We start from the raw sequence: 18,867 nt of genomic DNA, 5'->3' as shown, positions 1-18,867 counted from the left end.
GGGTGTCTGTTTCTGCTGCGTAATATCACCCAACCTGCAAAAACAAGCTGGCTACACTCTTGTTATATCATCTCTTCAGTTTTGGAGTGATACAACTGTAGGACGTAGGATGAAATAAAGTTTAATGTTCAACGTTAATTTGTACTAAAATTGTTGCTTTCTGCAACAGGATCAAACAGGTTTATCCTCATGATTTCCATTTCAGAAACTTCAGATGTAGACAGTGTGATGTGTGGCAGCATCAAAAGTCAGCGGACTCCTTGAACTGCCAAAATCACGTCAGTAGCTAAATTGAGGTGGTAAGATTCCTAATTTTGAGGTCTTCCTTGAAGAAAAATGAGTACAGAGAAACATCATGATTTTTTTTGATTGTTCGATTTGATTGTTGTTTCCCCGACCTTTGTCACAACATGTTTTATGTCCACTGGATTCAAGATTAATTGTATTTCAGAGGTAAGAAAAGAGAAATAGTTTTTAAGTTTAATTGCATTTAGGTCCCAATTTTGGAACATGTGAAAATCAAAACATTTGCTAGGAAGACTTAATCTTATATCTAACTGCATAACGATTAAATGCTTTTATTTCTATTTTATCCATCCATCCATAATCTATACCACCTATCCTGTTCAGGGTCATGGGGGGGCTGGAGCCTATCCCAGCTGTCATTGGGGGAGAGGCGGGGTACACCCTGGACTGATCGCCAGTCAATCACAGGGCTGACACATAGAGACAGACAACCTTTTACGCTCACATTCACACCTATGGACACATTTAGAGTCACTAACCCTAACCCCAAGGAGGATATCCTTAGAATGTGGGAGGAAGCCGGAGTACCCGGAGGGAACCCACGCATGCACTGGGAGAACATGAAACTCCACACACAAAAAATCCCACTTCATCTGAACCAGTGTTCGAACCAGGAACCTTCTAGCTGTGAGGCGAGAGCACTAACCACTGCACCAGCCCTTTTGTTTAATTTTTCTTGTTATTATCTTTTTTTTTTTAATTTACTAATTTTTACTATATTTTTGGGGGTCGGGTATGGGTTTGTGCATATATGCATGTATACATTTTTATGATTAAGTTCATAATAATATATAAATGGCCTATACTTGTGTTTTTCTCTTCATATTAATTTAGCGCTGCAGTTCCATCTTTACTGGCAAGTTGTGTGAAAAGGGAAATGCACAAGAGAAAATAGTCCTGAGTTGCAGTGATCCTAAATATCCACTAGGTGTCACTATGACTGTTACAATAATGGCTTTTCGATGACAGTCTCTATATACAGGGGTATCAGTGAGTTATCAGAAAGGGAAGGGGCCTTTTTCAGACCACTGGGTGATTGATATAGAAAAACTGTTATATAACTCAAAATGTTTTACACGATGAGACTACAGAGACAACAATTCTAAGTGTCAACTGTTCAATGCTGATCAATTTGGTCTAAATGTTTGTATACTGTGTAGTAGATGATGAAAGTAGCCAAAGGAAATCGGAAAACTACTCTAATGAGTTTAGTAAAATCACATTGTTAGCAGGATTCTTTTTAAATTTAGCTTTTGAAAGCCACTCAGGTTTGTCGTAACACACAGGAAGCAACGGGTGAATCACTGTACGACAGTAGAAAGCTGCAGCTGCCCTATGCTCTAGTTTTGCTCTCAGTGTCAATTTCACCACCGGGAAATGTGGCAAAGGAGGAAGTGGAACAAGTCCTGCCTTTTGTCACATTAAATCGTTACCCTGCATAGTACTCTGTCATTACTCAACTAAACCACGCGGTCTGTTGCTTTGAGCTCTCAACCCGGCAGCGCGGATTCCTCACACACAGTCCATTTAAACTCTTGGACCTGTTGGTTTGGGAAAGTGGTCTGTTAGCCTTTATATTTTACAGTTAATAAGTTATACTACTACCTTAAAAGAACTAGAGTAATAGAGCATATAGCTTAAGAATTTTTGCTTTTTATTATAATATTAGCAAATACTTTTGCATGAAAGAAAATCAGACACTTACAAATGGTTATACGGTTAATTTGACCTTCATTTGTGAGACATTAAAGAACATTTTTTGAATACTTCAGTGTGGAAATCTGTGTCCTATATCTGTAGTGAAACTAGACACAGATTACTGATGGTATGGGAGGAGGAGTGTCCTCTGTGGTTCAAAAGTTCCCCTGGAGGCCTCAGGTGCAGGCTACTGAAAAAGAGAGTACTTAGAGTAGCAGGTGGACACTTGACTCCTTTACATGTACCTCAATACAGATCCTCCTTTCTCTCCATAGTCTCTCATTATGGATGAAGGTGACTATCAGCACCCACAACTAGAATACCAATTTATTTTACCTTACAAGCTGCGAGTGTTGGATTACTTTAGGCATTCCTCACAGACCTTGTCTGTTATGTTTAAAATGTGTTAAACACACTGACACATACCTAAGCAGATGTATGGTTTATGTAGTGTAGTTAAAACATCTTGTTTGACAGACAAGTACAAGCAGACCCTTATCTTAACCAGGGATCCAACTCTGTCATTTAATGATTTCAAGAATGAATGAACCAGAGTGATAACTGTGTTGAATTAGTGATGTCACTTTGTTCCTACAGTGTGCTTGGTGGAAGATAAGAGCTTTTAAAGACATAAAAGGTAGAAGCGTGTAGCTGTTAGTGGGTTGGGTAAATATAATGGTTTTTAGGTAATATTATGCCAGCTTTATACTGTCTACCTCTTCTTAAATGAAAGATGAAAACATGAATAATTCTTGGACTCTGACCTTGACTTAATTTACATTTGAATTTAAGCAAACAACTTGTGCCAATTAACAGCATAACGAATCTGCACTGTCGTTTTTTTTTTTAAATTATTATTATTTTTATGACATTTGATACAGAGAGCGTTATTATGCTTACGTCCATATTAGGCGACAACCTCGCATCACAGTGTACAGAGATGACTCCACCTTTTCCCAGTTGCAGCGAAGGGCTGGGTCGCAACAGAAGAAAGATTTAAGTGGAAAGGAAGAGGAAGCGGAGCGGACAACTTCAGACACGAGTTCAGCAACGTTATCATCCTGCTTTCTACAGTCTCTCTGCAGGTATGTTTCAGCTCTACAACGTGCATTTTGACGCCGATAATGTGTAATTCAACAGATATATAAATGTTGACTTAATAGGGCGTTAGCTGGTCACAGGTGGGGGGCTGTTGGGGGCGCGCGCGCTCTCTATTCCAGCAGCGTCATTTTTAAGTTCCGGTAGTATAAACTATTTTAGCAGTGCATTAATGTGTTTTCGTTTTGTTTTGTCGTCACTCAGTCGTGTGTCACCCTTGACCTCGTGTCCGGTATCATGCCCAAATATGTATCCCTTGAAAACGCGCAGTCGTAGTCTCAATTTGCATACCAATTAGCTTAGTTGTTTGGGGCTATTGATGCTATCTGACCGCTCCTCATAACTTGCACCTGTGCTGCGGACAAAGAGCTCTTTGACAGCTATTGTAACACTGCACGTTTGAAGGCCAATGGTAGTGTAAATGGTCTTCTTTTTGTTGTTCGTAACTGTCATACATCTCTTGGTCTACGGAAATGATAAGGAGGACACATTGATGCGTGTACATGTTTTAACAGGTGGGCTATAAATTGGGCTATAAATTACGGCCCAGCTATAAAACTAAACCTCTGTTTATCAGAAGTGAAACTAGGCTGCTGGCCAATAAGTTAGGCTATAGTCAGTCAAGTAAAAACTGTGAACAAAGTGAGGATTATTACTGAGACTTGATCTGACATCTCCTACAAGCATGCTTAGAACACATGTTGTTAGCATCCAGTGAGAAAGACAGAGAAGTTGCACTTCAAGATTGCCTTAACAATTGTTTGAGAAAAGTTCACATCCTTTTTTTTTTTTACATGCGAGTCTGAATATAACATACAAACATTGTGTTGGTTTGAGTTCTTGCTAATTACTGTGATAATTGTGTCACTTGCTTCCATTGTTGAATGTAACAGTATTACTCATATGAATGTCTTGTTTAATTTCATCACCGCGCTTGAAAGCAGAAGCACTACCAACCGCACTTGTATGCAATACACAATGGTGAAAGCATAGTGTGAGGCTAAAATTGTAGTTCTGTACGACATAAGAAAGCGTAACCACTTGTGCTCTAACTTCATATAACTGTTGTACATATTAAACAGGTATTTATGTTTTTACAAAAAAGTGCTGAATATGTTGCAGCACCTTCATACCAGCTTGCCCTTATTGATGCTCTGCCAGCAGATGATGGTCTTCTATGGTGCCTTATGGCGCATTTACTCTGTGTGGACATGTAAACATTAGCCGTCACTAACAACTGTGGGATTGAGAAAAAGGGCCTCCAGGTGGACTGCCCAGGTCTATCTCTGATAGTAATGCAAACACTACAGCAGCATCATGACTGGTAACGCTCCTCTGTTGTCAAAGTCACTTTGCATTTAAGGCAGGAGGCCAAGCTGATAATAAAGGCAGAAGCATGATCCAGTGGAAATAACATTGCCTCCTTTTAAACCACGCTCTTCTAAAGAACAGTGTTGCAGGCTTTGCTGAGGCTGTTTATGCAGCGGTTATACACACACTTTACCACAGTCCTCTCCTGTTAGTCACTGAGCAGTTGCAGTTATTTGCTAGGTTAAGGAAAATGTTAGTCACACTCTTTCCCCCATACCATATTTTCTCAACCAGTCTTGTGTTTACATGTCAGGGGTCCTTGTCAAAACACGGTGTTACGTCTCAGTGACTGGAGCACAAAGACAAATTGTATCAAAGATAACTTTTAACAGTTTTAGATCCTGACTTTCAACAAGCTTTGCGTCAGTTTTCCCTGAGGTGTTTGAATAGTCTTTCAAACACTTCAGCTTGCTGCCGCAGCCTATGGCAAACTGTAAAACTGTCGCTATTGACTTTGGATCCGCATGTTGTCAGTTGAGTTTTTGCCTATGTAAGCTTTGCATAGTAAATAAATGATTTTAATAATTAAAGTCGGTCTGTGCGACCAAATGATGTGTAGAAAATGTAACTTAGACCTTCTCTGATCTCATTTTGTTATATTTGTGGTTTAGTGCACGACTATTTCCCACAAGGATGGAAGCTGCTTTAAGGGACACCTACAATTAGCAGACTACACGCTCCAGATGTTGCGAGAGGTTCCTGTTTGAACAGCTTTCTACCTCTCTTTAAACAGATTAGTGGGTGCTGACCTTTTAGGAGGCAGTTTGTAATTCATGCCTTTAACTCTGATGTTTTTTTTATTCAGTGGGTGGAGAATCTACAATTCCTGACAGTGAACATTTCATTGGGGTAAATGTTATGAATGACATTTTGGGGGGTAAGTTAAGGATAACTGTTACAGCTACTCTTTGTGTTTATTAGTTTAAGTGTTAGTTTCATGCAGTATAAATCTTGCCTTGTGCAACTTTCAGATGTAACTAACCCCTGCTTATAGCCCTACAGGGCTGCATGAGAAAGAATTGGGAAATCGTCTGGTCAGCAGTTTCCCTTATTAAAAGCAGAAGTTGTTTGACATTGATCCGGGTGTGGCCAAAGTTTCAACATGTTTTGAACCCACGTGAACTAACGCAGCAGTAGACTTAATGCACTCCAGCATTGCCTAAGGGGATTTTAAGTTATAAGTTATGAGGGTATTAAGTTATAAACTGTTTACACTGGTTAAGTTCAGCGTTAGTAATAATAACTTTAACTTGCTCTCGTCTAACCAGTGCAAGAATAAAAGGTAACGTCGGTTTATGCAGAAAGTGAAAGCACTGGCCTTGTTCCCTATATATATGACACGATGGCCTCAGATGACTGGCTGTTTATTTTGACCTGCATGCTTGTAAAGGTGGCTACAATTTTAGGTGTGTCTTTTGAGTGACTGCTTTGTTTGTTTTGGGGAATTTCAGCCTGTCCGGTGATATTTTAATTTCTGCTTACTTGTCTGCTCAGCCATGAAAAGTTATCTTGGACGGTGAGGTCGATTTCCTGACTAGTTTTTCTTTTGAACAGCTGCTTCCACCGGTTTATGGAAAATTAGACCAAAGGTCAATTGAAAAAAAACCAAACAGTTATTACAAGTTTACCGAAAATGAATGCCTTGGTGACATTGGTGCATTTTACAACTGCATTTTAAAATTGCAGTTGTATATTTACTATAGTTCTGCACATAAAGAATTTGCATGCCTGAATATACCAAGTTCTTGTCATAGCTTGTAGCATCTTTGGTATTCTTGACGGACAAGGACAGTCATTCCAGTCATGTCTAAGTCTTACATAACACCAACCTGTCAGCCAGGCATGCTTCACTCTTGCCCCATTTATCAAGTCTGAAGTTGTAACCTCTTTGATGATGAGTTTTAGCATGCTCTCCTAATGAAACGCATGCAGGGGCACGTCCTGGAGTGTGCAGGAAAAAAACTTTTTGCAGAGATGATCTGTTTTACTTTACACGAATCTTTTCAATTCTAACAGTATGCAATAAGTAGGAAGCTACTTCCTGTGGGCCATCTCCAAACCTCAGCTGCTGAAAAGTTTAATGAGCGTTTACATTCAGTCTGACATATTTATATTCCATTGAGGTTTTTTCAGGACAGAAGTGGATTGTTAAGTGTTTCTAGTGGAGGTTTGTTATTGAAACATGATCCTCCGATATAAATCCCACCACATTTTTCCTCTGTATTTTATGAGTTTAGTTGGGAATCCCTCTAGGCTAGAATTTAGTACACGGCTCCAGTCAGAACTTGTTCTATTTTGTCAGGCATTGCCCCCCAATGATCCATTGATGCCTTAAACTTGATTTTTAAAGGTTGAAACTTGATACCATCCTGGTTTATTCCTGAGAACTCTGAATGCAGATATACATCTCTAAAAAGAAATCAGAAGGGGAAATCCAAATTTATGTGGAAGAGAAGGTGGACAGTGAGACCACTACCCAAAGTTTGTGTTGTAAATATCCATCACAGTTTACATAACAGCTGGCTGGTTCACCTTTGGCCTACATTGCTTTCCATAGCTGTGTGCAGTGCACTGCGCAATATTTCCTGTAAATTAAATAGATCCTCTGATAAAGTGACTTCTGGCTCATGATCAATCAAGTTCCCGGACCTGTTTGACTCAGTTGTAGCTTTCTTCGATCTCAGCCAGTGCTGTGACTACAATATGTCACTCAGGTGGGGTCCATAATATTGCAGGTGTAGACAAAGCCTTAAGGGTGCCAACATGCAAATTCACTTTCCCTTATGCTCCCTCCTCCCGCTGAGCTGCAGTTGTTTCCCGACTATCTGCACTAGCTTGAGCTCATTCACAAGGACGCCGACCTCTTTTGTTGTCTGTGGAAAGTTCCAGAAATCTGAGTCGTTGGTTGTGAGACCTGCAGGGAGGACAGAGGAGGAGGGAGGGAGGGACGTGAAGAGAATGAGACCAGTGTGAACGGTCGCCCTTGTCTAAACAGTTGCAGGTAGGGGTGATACTGCTCCCCCACCTTCATCTTCACACCCCCGTCTTCCAAAGACAATGGAAGGGAGATGGTGTAAACATGTCATGACATGCCCAAGGCTAGTTCGGCTACATTCCTGTGCTAAAGGGGGCTGTAACAGTTACTACCACTTAAGCATGTGGTTGTTGAAGTTTGTTTTCTTGAATGGGTTTTAAGATAGATGCATTGTGCTCAGTTTGTTTCTCATTCAGTCACCGCCATTCATTTTTATCATACCACAAATCCCTCGTGCATGCATTTGTCTTTTACAACTCAAAAACATTAACACACATTTATTATTGAAAGTCTCTAATTGACTACAACAAGGCTTCAGTTCAGTTTAGATATAATAACCTAATTTTGAGGCTGTTCTTGTTATTTTAGTAATAAATAATACGTTGGCTTGTTTTCTCCTTTTATATAAAGGCAGCAGATATTTTGCACAAAGTATCCCTACATTTAGATCACAGAAAAACAGTGATAGATCTGACACAGATGTAGTAATAATACGTATTTAGTCTGTACATTACATCGTCAAAGATTCCTGATATTTAGATTCCAGACTTCTGGCTGTAAATTTATTTTAATTTAAAACTAAAAAAGAAATAACTTAAGCAAAGTTTAAAGGGGACATATTATAGCTATGCAATCAATTTTCTATTATTCTAGCGTGTTTTTGATTCACAAGTTAGTTTCATTTTAAAAATTGTATACATATTTTAATGTTATTATTTTTCAGAGCCCCTCCTTCCTCCTGAAACGAACATGATGTTTTGTCATGCAAAGGTTAGACCTTAGCCAAGATAGGCTGACAGTATTTGGAGTGACCCTTCCCCCACGTGTTGGAGCGGTTGAACTGCACTGTCACGACAAAGTTGTAGAAAACATGGCTGATCTAGGATCGGGTCTTCGGGCTTATATGTACGAGCGAGAATCACCAGGAGGTATTGGAATGGTAAGCTGAAATCAAACGAAACGACTACAAGCCTGAGGTGAATGACGGTGAATTTCGGCGAAAGCAAAGTTCTACGTAGAAACCTGCTGCTGTTCTGAACGGACCATTTCAGAGGAGACCTCTTTAAAAATGTCATTCTGGAAAAACAAGGAATTATGCAGTTTTCACTGTGAACAATCCATTCAAAAGATATGTCCCCTTTAAGCTTAACTATATATACTGAAATATACTTAAAATGTGTTGCCTAAAATGATATTTACTATTCATCTGTCAACATACCAATTATGATGATCTAAAAGACACTATCTCCCATTGACATTAACTCATTGCATTGTAAATATTGCAATGCATTGTTGTGTTAATCTTCCCTCTGCCTGTGTGTGCAGCTCATCTAAACAACTATCCAGATGTTTTCAGGTTCACAGCCTCTCTCTGCCACGCCCTGTGGAGTTCAGTCCGGGTTGTATTTGAAGTCTCAGATTGGCACTCATTTGAAATCCGCACTATTTAACCGCTTCCTCCTCGATGCATAAAGTAGCGGATGTGATCCTTTTATTGTTCACAAGTCACAAGCTGCAGAACGGGTTTGGATGAGATGAAGTCCTCGTGTGGAATGAGAGCAGCTCATTTGATTGCAGCTCTGTTTTATCTCCTTTGTGATCACGAGACATGGTTATGTCAGCAGTATCTGGACTGAGGAGACCTGACGCCACAGGTGACGGCGATGTCCCCTGGGGCCAGGAAGAGCATGCTGACTAATATATTTGTTGTTGCTTTACTGAGTTTGTCATCCAGCTGGCTTGATTGGAATGTGCGTGTTTTTCTTGGACTTGAGACTACTATCCATTTAGCTGATGTTATCTGCTTCAGCCTGGCATCCCCTAGATTTTCAGATTGATGTCGCTGCCTGTCAGGACTGTCTGCTTACATGCCTTTGAAAGTTGAGAACACAGGAAGAGACAATAAAAACTATAATCTGTGCTCCGTAAACATGAACCGACCACAGATACGTCAAAGAATGCAACCAGTTTTAAGCGATACCACCACACGCCATCAGTCTTAACCTTTCACCTCGTTAGGCCATGTCTCAAATATTTAATCTATTATATAAAAGCAGAATGTTGTGCTCATCCTTGTACAAACAGTACAACATGTTGACATAAAACAGCCTGACCTGAGATTAGTACAGTGTCAAGGCCTTGACTCCTCACACTGCTGTGCGATATACCGCATGAAATACTGTGAGACTACTGTTCGGATTAACTGGGATCACACAGTTGTATATCAAGCACGCCTGACAGCCACATTCAGTACAGTTTAATTCATTAGATGTAGCTGTGCATTCAAAGGTGGAGTTGTGTAATAAATGGATTTACAGTCTACAATAGGCAGACTCTTTTAGTTTGGCACTGTGCCCCAGACACAGGTGTATCAACAATGTCTAGTCTCTGGAAAAGCTCATAAGCACTTTGTATGTTTTACTAAATGTTTCAAAAGTAAGTTCCTCACCTGCCAATCATCACTTGGTACGAGGAAGTCTGGTGAGCTGTTGTCGTTCATCCTCCACTTCCATGAATCACTTCTGTTTTCTGTCACTTATTATATTTACCTGTAAATATGTTGTGTTTGTTTTGAACACTTAAAAATTGTATCAAACTAATTTTTTGTGTATTCTGTTATTGATTTTGAATTAATTACTCGATTTTACATTGGTATTTACTTACAATACTTTTAACTTAAACAGGGTTACCATTAGTGCAATCCCTAATTGTGGTTTGCTGTCTCAATGATAATCGCATCCCAGAAGTCGACCGTATCAGCAGTCGTTTAGTAAACCACCATAGTCGGCATTTCCGATCCATCTTTGTCGGGTGGCTTAATTCACACGAAGAAAAGGGGTGTTGTCTTCAGAAGGACAAGATGACAATCATATTTGAAATGGCTCTGTCAGCAAACATAGTAGATTACGATGATGTATTTCGTTGTCAGGTGTGTTGTGGTATTTGGAGGAGGGGCTTACATGCACCTGAGCGCTGTCACCACCACCATCCCCAGCGACAGAGTAGCAGGTCAAACCAGCCCGCTCAATCAGATACAGTAAAACACTGAAGAGGGTTTTTGAAGGCACGAGATCACATGTGCAAGATGTCTGTGATTTGAACATTTCTCTTGAAAATGCTTTTACAGGCAGTCATAGCCGAGTACAGCATAGTTGCTTTTGAGCATGATCTGGCTTTGCACGTCTGTTTTCTGTCTGTATTAGTCAGGAGTGAATGCTGCCTTGCTGATTGATTTACAAACGTGTGCCTTTATATTGTCAATGAATAACTACTCCCATTCACTAATCTGAGGAAATCATTAATCATTTAAAATGATTACTACACTCCCCATGCATTCCTGTCCTAAGTGGCCATTTACCTGACTTAAATGATCCATACGCTATAAATGTAATGCCTACTCTTATTATTATTATTATTATAAGATTGTTTAGATACAGCGGCTACGTGTGTCAGTGACATCTGAGTAAGCCTCCTCGCAAAACACACTCAGAAGAATTTTAAGCGTTGTCGAATGAGTCATGTCGTCCCTTTGCACCGATCGTTTTCGTCTGCCGTTAGCTTTACTCTCCAACGCTGAGTAAACATGAAGGTTTATGACTGTTAATGGTCCTTCCCAGCTCGGGTAAATTAGGTTTTTCTCTGGTAGGCTATCAATGTTTGTGCTGCTCGCAGCTGCCAGTAATACGGACATGTATGCTTAGATTTGGGATTTTACATAAAGCAGAATTCAAACTAAAGTAGTTCACAACTTAAAAGAAACTATGTGTATGGTTTTGTGTATTGTCAGCAAACAGGGAGAAATGGAAGCTAGTTTTGCTCAATGGGTGTCGGCCGGGTAGAGAGCCAATAAATGTGCAACAATAGCCCCTTCATGACAACAGAGGGTCCACTGATTTCTCGCCCAATGCCTGTGAATAATATTATCAGCCCACACCCCGAGAGAAAACCTACAGGGCGACTCCAGAGTCATTTGTATGTATGTGTTTGTGTGTGTGTGTGTGTGTGTGTGTGTGTGTGTGTGTGTTTCAGTGGGTTGAGGGTGTGGCCAGGAGAGTAAAAGGGGGTAACTAACTATGGTTAGTTAGAGTCAGGGCGGCGGTCACAAAACAGCAAGTCGCATTTGAGTTGCTTGAAGTCTTAAAGTGTGGGTTTAAATAGGGGCCATCTCACTCTCACCCCAGTTGTACTCTTGCTTACACACAGTGCTCTCTCTCTCTCTCGCTCTCTCTCTCTCTCCCTGTGGCTCGGCCTCCTTCCCTCCCTCTCCTTCTGTGAGCTAGTTATTCATCCACTGTGTGAGTCAGGGAGGGTGGGGATTTGGAAGACTTCAGTACCAGTCACACTTTGTCAGTTTACTTTCTCATTCACTTGCCCCATCTCTCTCTCTCTCTCTCTCTCTCTCTCGCTCTCTCTCCCTGTTCTGCTGTTTTCTCTTCTTGCTGCTCGCCCCAGCCTGCCTGCCTGACTGCCTGCCTGCTCGCCCGCCTGCCCGCCCGCGCTTATATTACACGGAGAGGCTTTGCCAAGCTCCTGAAAGAGGAATCCACGCTGGCTTTTGATGATTTAACGGGGGAAAATTCTAGTCTGGACGAGGTAAGTTGTTCAATGTTACGTAGAAGGAGAACTAACTTGTGTGGAGTCTGCCCACATGTTGAGCAGCGCAGGGGTTTTTTTTTTTTTTTTCCTCAGGGAAGGTTTCTGTTCTTTTGGTGTTTGAGGATCTCATGCTGTTCTGTTTGTAAAGACCTTTTTATGAAGGATACTGTCCTGTTTGACTAACAGGTTACTGGCTCCTCTTGATTTTTTTTTTTATTAATCTCTGCTCCGGTTTGTTCATCATTAACTCCTACCTCGTGAGCGTGAGCTCCATTTTTCCATCCCTATGATTCATTGACTCGGCTCTCATAGGAAATGTCCCCCCTCCCTTTCCACTCTATCTCCTTGGTAGATGTAAAGCAGACATCTCCTTGTCATGGTTTCCTAATATTGGATGAGTGGCTGTGGTGGGGCAAACACAAGAGGTAACACTGTGTTCTTGGACGACTATTAAACAGCTTGATTTTACTGATAAGAATGGGCTGATGTAGATAAGGGCTGTGTGTCATTGGAGGGGGACAAATGTCATTGTCTATGGGTGGACTGGTTTTCTAAAGTGGTCATGTGTCTCCAGCTAAATTGCTTCACTTTGTCACATGAATAAAACTGCAGCACAGACATGTTTCGGACCCCTCACACAGTCATGAGGAAACTCCTGTCCTCTTGTGAAATTTCATTAAGCTATGGCTGAACTGCAACGACCATCGAACCATTGTGTTCAGCAGAGGTCAGTTTATTCCTCTGGTCCAAATTGTGTGGTAACATATAAGCCTTTAATTTGGTGGAGATTAGAAGCAGTGTTATGTTTGAGGTCTCTGATGAAGCAGCTAGATGCAACAAATGTTGGCTGTTCTTGTGAGATGGTTTCCTGCCAGTTGGTGTCGAGTTTTGTGGTTTCACTGAACTGGATTGGAAGGGGATTCATTTTCATTTTTCTGTGGACTTCTACCTTCATCTGGGACTGAGGATAAACAAATATGTTGTTTCTTTTTTTTCTTCTGAGAAATGTCATGGTCATAAGACTATCCCCCTGACTCGCACAAGTTTTATCATTGCTCAATATTCCCTAAAAATATCTCTCCCATGTGAGTCACATGTTGCATGTTCACACAGAAGTTTGCACATGAAAACTGGGAGATTTGTTCAAAATTACAGGATTTGTTAATAATCACCTTGTGCAATAGTGAATTCAACATATTATTTGTTGAACCCAGAGAAGTGGCTCTTGGTTCCAACAAACTAAATCCATTGTGTAACAAACACAAACCTACTGAACTATTAAATAGATTAACATGAGAATTTTGACTTTAAAAAATCTCTTAAATTTCTCCTGGAGACTAAATTCAGTCATGTGATGTGGTCAAACCGCCACAACACAATTAAAGGTCACTATGTTACAATAACCCAAACATGACCACTAACCCGATCAGATGATCATCTGATCCATTTAACTGTTCAGCATTTTTCCTCAGAACAAGACAGACCCTTCACCACAGACACGATGATACTCTTGTTGAAATGTGAGGCGCCTGTCCAAATGCCTCATCGGCGGTTCAAAAACAACCTCAGCTTTTTGCGTAAGAGTTTTATGAAATGTCTTTTATCTGATCTATTATACAACACCACCATGTGCACTTTGGGTGATAACACTGAGGCGTGCAAGAAGACAAAACTCCTGTTTAAAGTTTTTCTTTCACCTTGACGACGACAGGAAGTTAGCGAGTCACGTGCAGCGCTCACAAAAAAAACGCTGAACTCAATCACCTGGAAGTTTAACAAGGAGATCGAAGGGAAAAGACACTGTGGTGTTGACACAGCCTTGTGGGTTAACAATTGAAAAGCTGAGCACACTGTAGGGGGTCTGTCTACAGAGGGAAGAGGAATGTCCACTTTGTAAGATGTAATCGGCTCTTTTTGTAGCTCTGTGCTGTACAAAATGTGTTTGAACTTAGAGACAATGAATGCACAAAATATTAAGGACACTATTGCATGAAAGTCGAGGTGAGTAGAGGTCAAAAGAGGCCTTTTCTTCCTTGATGTAAAATCAAATTACAAAGGAGATAACACCAGACCAGATTAAGGATTCTTGTGTCATTAGATTTTTTGCATTCAATGTAAGACAAGCGTCCTATATCTTGTTTACTAAAGTGTATTTCCCGTGTGACATCCTGTGGTGAGAGACAGTGTTTTTGAAAACTGATAGTGAAAGAGAACATGCACTCTTGAACTCAAATGTATCGTTGCATGTCTGCAAAACGTCTTAACACTGTAATCCTTTCTTGCAGTTCTCCTGAGCAGCACCTGAGTTATCTCCACTCCCTAACCTTCATTCCACAGCGTGAAATTATTAGCTTTTAATTATATTGGCTCAAGGAGGGCTGTTCTTAAGTCCTCAGGCGGTGCAAACTCCAAGCATTGTAGATTATACAACAAACAATAGCTGCCTCTGGGTCCAGTGTTGTGTTAGCAGGCCGCACCCTGCATGTCCTCTACTTTGTCAATACACTTTACAGTTTACACTCGCTGTGATCCGCCTTTGTCAACAGAAAAATACGCAGGTCTGAAAACCATAGCAACATTTCTTTGTGGCTTTTTCCGCTGATTGAACACTTTGAACCTTTTTGTAGTAGAAGAAATAGATCTTTGTTTACGGTGGCAGATTTTCAACAAGAAGAATGAACAGCTTGTGAGCACGTTGAGGTTCTGCTTTTTTAGTTTCTAGTTTAAGCAGCAGGAACTTTCACAATTTTAACTTTTTTGGGGGGGAAGGGGGAGGTTCCTCTGGTTGTTGTGTCTCAGCTTCTGCCATGACTCCTGCACACACACAGCAGATAGATTTCTGTCTTATCGCGGGATGAGGGAAGCCCTCCCAGTTTCGCTGTAGCACCTCCTCTCTGATATCAGGCCATGTCTGATGAGTGGTTGCAGCTGAGGCAAAGCATCTTGGGATTTTTTGTTGGGAGTGTTTGTTTGGAAAGGGATGAGCTGCTCCCTCGCAGTAATTGCATTTCAGTCCTGCTGAATAAGGAAATGTCACAATCGCTCCGGCTTGTATCCCCAGAAGGGCTCCATGAATAAGATATGTTTCTGTGTTCTGTCGTGTTCATGAGATCCATTCTTGAAGAAAGAAACTGTTTGACTGCAAACTGATGTTTCTGAAAATGTTACTGTCTGGGAAATGTTATTTATTATAAGGTTCGATTAAGATTCAACTAAAACAGATGGGAAAGAAGAGCGGTACTTTTTACACAACCGAAAAGACTACATCAGGATTAAGAAGACGTATCACAATCTTTTTCTTTTTGTGACATATAAACAGGCCTGAGACTTGTTCTCTTGAAGTGAGTGATATTTAACTCTTTGAATTACTGTCATGGGTTTGGTGAAAGGTTTGCTGCTGTGTTTGGCTCTCATGATGTAGTATTAACTATGAGGGGTTTCTTGCAGATAATTGGTTAGCAACGAAACAAGATGGAAAACATGCTCCGGCAGATTCAGGAGGTTGGCTCACATGCCAAGGATATCTACGACTACCTCTTGGCAGGACTTGGTAGGTGATGTACCTGATTTAAAAGCAAAAAGTTACCTCTTTGTTTTGGTTCTTTGTTTCATAAAGTTTTTTTGGTTCTGTAGATCCACGGGCGAAGGCGTATCCACTGATGGATAATCCTATTCCCATGACTGCAACATTGCTGGGCTACCTTTTCTTTGTACTGTACCTTGGACCTTCCATAATGGCCAAACGCAAGCCCTTTCAGCTAAAGGAAGCCATGATTGTCTACAACTTCATGCTAGTGGCTCTGTCAATATTCATCGTATATGAAGTAAGACACTGTTGTGTAAAATCTCTGATATTTAAAGAACTTTTGAACGTTTCATGTTGTGTGAGTTTGTATTTGTAAGGATCACTTGTTCTGTTGTTAGATATGATGCAAAAGCAGGAATAATGTTGAGTCCTCAACTAAATAAAGTCTTGTTATTTAGTTTCTGATGTCTGGTTGGGCCACGACGTATACCTGGCGATGTGATCCAGTCGATACGTCTGACAGTCCTGAAGCACAACGAGTAAGTCCCCCATCACAAACACTTCCTGTTTTATATGAAGTGAAACAATGACCTGATTGCCAGGCTTTGTTGTTTCCTGTCAACTTAAGTCTTTTTTTCTCTTACCAGATGGTCCGGGTAGCTTGGCTGTTCTGGTTCTCCAAGATCATCGAGCTCATGGACACAGTAAGTTCAGTCCATTTCCCCCCCGTTTGTCCTTGGAGTTCACTTTTGGTCCGGCTTGGCTTGAAGTAATCGATATCCTCTCTCTGTCAGATCTTCTTTGTTTTGAGGAAAAAGCACGGCCAGATCACGTTCCTGCACATCTTCCACCACTCCTTCATGCCCTGGACCTGGTGGTGGGGAATCTGCTATGCTCCTGGTGAGTTCACATTACATAAGAAATGACTTCACAGAGAGATTGAAAATAATAAATATGAGAACAATAGCAGGTGGGGGGTTGAGTGTTGTTTTTTCAGGCTGCAAAATAACCTGGCACATGATGCCCTGAACACGTTCTTGCACGTTTTACGGCTGAGCTGTCGTGTAGAAACTGGGGACAAACTGTAGAGCGCTACAGTCTTAGCTTGATTTTACTCTGCACCGACATAGTTGCAGGAGTGGAGAGATCAATGAGGACATAGGGAAGCTAAATAAATGATTGAACCAATAAAAAAAGGCAGACAAGAGCAAATTTGAAGTTTTTGGCGAGAGTGATTTGCAATCAAAGTTCAGTGACACAAAGTTGCTAAAGAAAAAATCAATTCTTGCATAATGTTGCTTTAAACAGTCCAACAAGTAAGCATGTGCATGCCACCTGTAAAGCACTGAGTTCTGTTGAGTCATGAGAAAATCATTAACCTAGTTTCACTCTCGCATTGCCAGAGATTCTTTGCTTACACTGGTGTGACTAACGTTTGTGATTACTCCCTCAGGTGGAATGGGATCTTTCCATGCCATGGTGAACTCCACCGTCCACATCATCATGTATTTCTACTACGGCCTTGCTGCTGCTGGACCACGCTTCCAGAAGTATTTGTGGTGGAAGAAATACATGACAGCCATTCAGCTGGTACATGCAACTCCATACGCTGTTTTCTGTGAATGTTGCTACCGTTGTGCTTTAGAGATCAGGACATACAATGTAGCTTGATTGCAGTTGTTTAGAGCCTTGCTGTGTAAATGCCAATGTTAATGACTCTGCTTCAAAGGCAGCGAGACAAATTCCTCCACATATATTTATAGTACAAGCCTGACTCTTGATTTCTTCCCACCAGATCCAGTTTGTCCTGGTTTCCCTCCACGCTACCCAGTATTACTTCATGGACAGCTGCAACTACCAGTTCCCCATGATCCTCAACCTCATCTGGATTTACGGAACCTTCTTCTTCTTGCTCTTCTCCAACTTCTGGGTCCAGGCCTACGTGAAGGGTAAGCGGTTGCCGAAACAGGGCGTCACGCAAAGTCAGAACGGCACGGCTGTCTACACCAACGGCAAACACCACGACAACAGCAAAGACCACGGAGCCACAAACGGCACCACCAACAGCTCTGCTCGCCACGAGAACGGCAGCTCTCACACGGGGAAGATGAAGAAGGCCTAGGATACCTGGAAGGAAACACCCAAGAAGTACGACCCAGTGTACGCATTCCAAAGATTATTTTGGCTGTTTCTTTTCCTGTTTTTTAGTTTTATAAGCAAAACATGGGGAAATGACGTGGTCAATGATTTCCACAGTTGGGGGGGGTCCCACATTTGGTTGGCTAGTTTCTTTGTGTTGGAGATCCATCTACAGAACACAATGTATGAAGAGAAGATGTTTGCCCCTAATGTTATCTTCACTGATGTTGCACACAACCTCTTAGTTAAATATACATTATACAGATACACTTATTTGACCCCCGTCTCCCTCTGACCCCCCTGTGGACAGATGACTGTACAGTTTCTATCAGACTTGAAAATACTTTTTGTAAATAGTTTTACAGCAAAAAAAACTAATTGTATTGGTATGCTTTAGACTTTCTAAATTTTGTTCACTTGTATTTAAAAATTAAAATACCAATAAATTCAATTTTTAAATTACCTGGTACATTTTGTGTGTCCGTATTTCAGCTCAAGAGTAAGCGCTTACTGCGTGTGTAACAACCTGACAAAAGGTTGTCAGTTCTAGTTGTCAGGCCGTCGGGGGAAGACTGACATTGTGCTGCGTTGCCACAAAAGAGGGAAAGTATTTGCATTGCTTGCTTTTGCCTCATTTCTTTGTCATCCCAAGTATGCGGAGCAAGTAGGAGGTAAACAAGAGCCCCATTCTGCTTTGTTTAAAAAGATTCATAGTAAGAGGCAGAGAGAGCGCATCCTGCAGACCGGATCTACGCCCACACAAGACTCCACCATCGACTGGGGTTCATCAGGGTCAGAGATGAGGCGATGTATTGATTGGTACTCAGTTTAACGTGTTCTTTACATCCATTCAATATGTAAACGGTTAAAAGACAATAAACAACTGATGAGTATAATTATTGCCTAGGTCTACATGTTGAATGATCTTGAGGGCAGGAAATCATTGTGTTTGAAATACTACTGGCAGCAGTGATTACATCCATAAATGAGACTAGTTCTACAAAAGTGTAATCAAAAAACACTCGATTACAAGTAAACCTGCTGCATTCTCAATCGTTATAATCAGAAAATGTGCCTAAAGTATCAAAGGAAACATAAT

At 41.0% G+C, this 18,867-nt stretch overlaps 1 protein-coding gene across 3 annotated transcripts; it reads left to right on the top strand.

Moving 5' to 3' along the window:
- Nucleotides 1-2,982: 2,982 nt before the first annotated feature.
- elovl1b (ELOVL fatty acid elongase 1b) lies at nt 2,983-18,235 on the top strand. 3 transcript variants are annotated; one of them, XM_069679632.1, is made up of 10 exons: nt 2,997-3,089; nt 11,960-12,100; nt 13,576-13,680; nt 15,551-15,653; nt 15,737-15,927; nt 16,088-16,168; nt 16,277-16,333; nt 16,424-16,529; nt 17,083-17,219; nt 17,425-18,235. In XM_069679632.1, exons 4-10 carry the CDS (start codon nt 15,575-15,577, stop codon nt 17,749-17,751), a joined length of 978 nt encoding a protein of 325 aa, XP_069535733.1. In that variant the 5' UTR covers nt 2,997-3,089; nt 11,960-12,100; nt 13,576-13,680; nt 15,551-15,574; the 3' UTR covers nt 17,752-18,235. The 3 variants fall into 3 exon arrangements, with proteins under 3 accessions (XP_069535732.1, XP_069535733.1, XP_069535731.1); XM_069679630.1 differs by lacking the exon at nt 13,576-13,680; XM_069679631.1 differs by lacking the exons at nt 11,960-12,100; nt 13,576-13,680 and having other exon boundaries at nt 2,983-3,089.
- Nucleotides 18,236-18,867: the final 632 nt, after the last annotated feature.

The sequence above is a fragment of the Semicossyphus pulcher genome, unplaced genomic scaffold (genome assembly GCF_022749685.1).
Source record: "Semicossyphus pulcher isolate SPU_LCO1_2020_fin unplaced genomic scaffold, fSemPul1.0.p SCAF_4, whole genome shotgun sequence".
In the NCBI taxonomy this organism is placed as follows: Eukaryota; Metazoa; Chordata; class Actinopteri; order Labriformes; family Labridae; genus Semicossyphus; species Semicossyphus pulcher.
This window is presented reverse-complemented; position numbering and strand designations above follow the sequence as displayed.

Bases quoted from the DNA above. Each gene is read 5' to 3' on its own strand.
- elovl1b (XM_069679631.1), top strand. From the start codon at position 15,575: ATGGAAAACATGCTCCGGCAGATTCAGGAGGTTGGCTCACATGCCAAG. The intron at 15,654-15,736 runs GTAGGTGATGTA...TTGGTTCTGTAG, and splicing joins CTACCTCTTGGCAGGACTTG to ATCCACGGGCGAAGGCGTAT. The intron at 16,169-16,276 runs GTAAGTCCCCCA...TTCTCTTACCAG, and splicing joins ACAGTCCTGAAGCACAACGA to ATGGTCCGGGTAGCTTGGCT.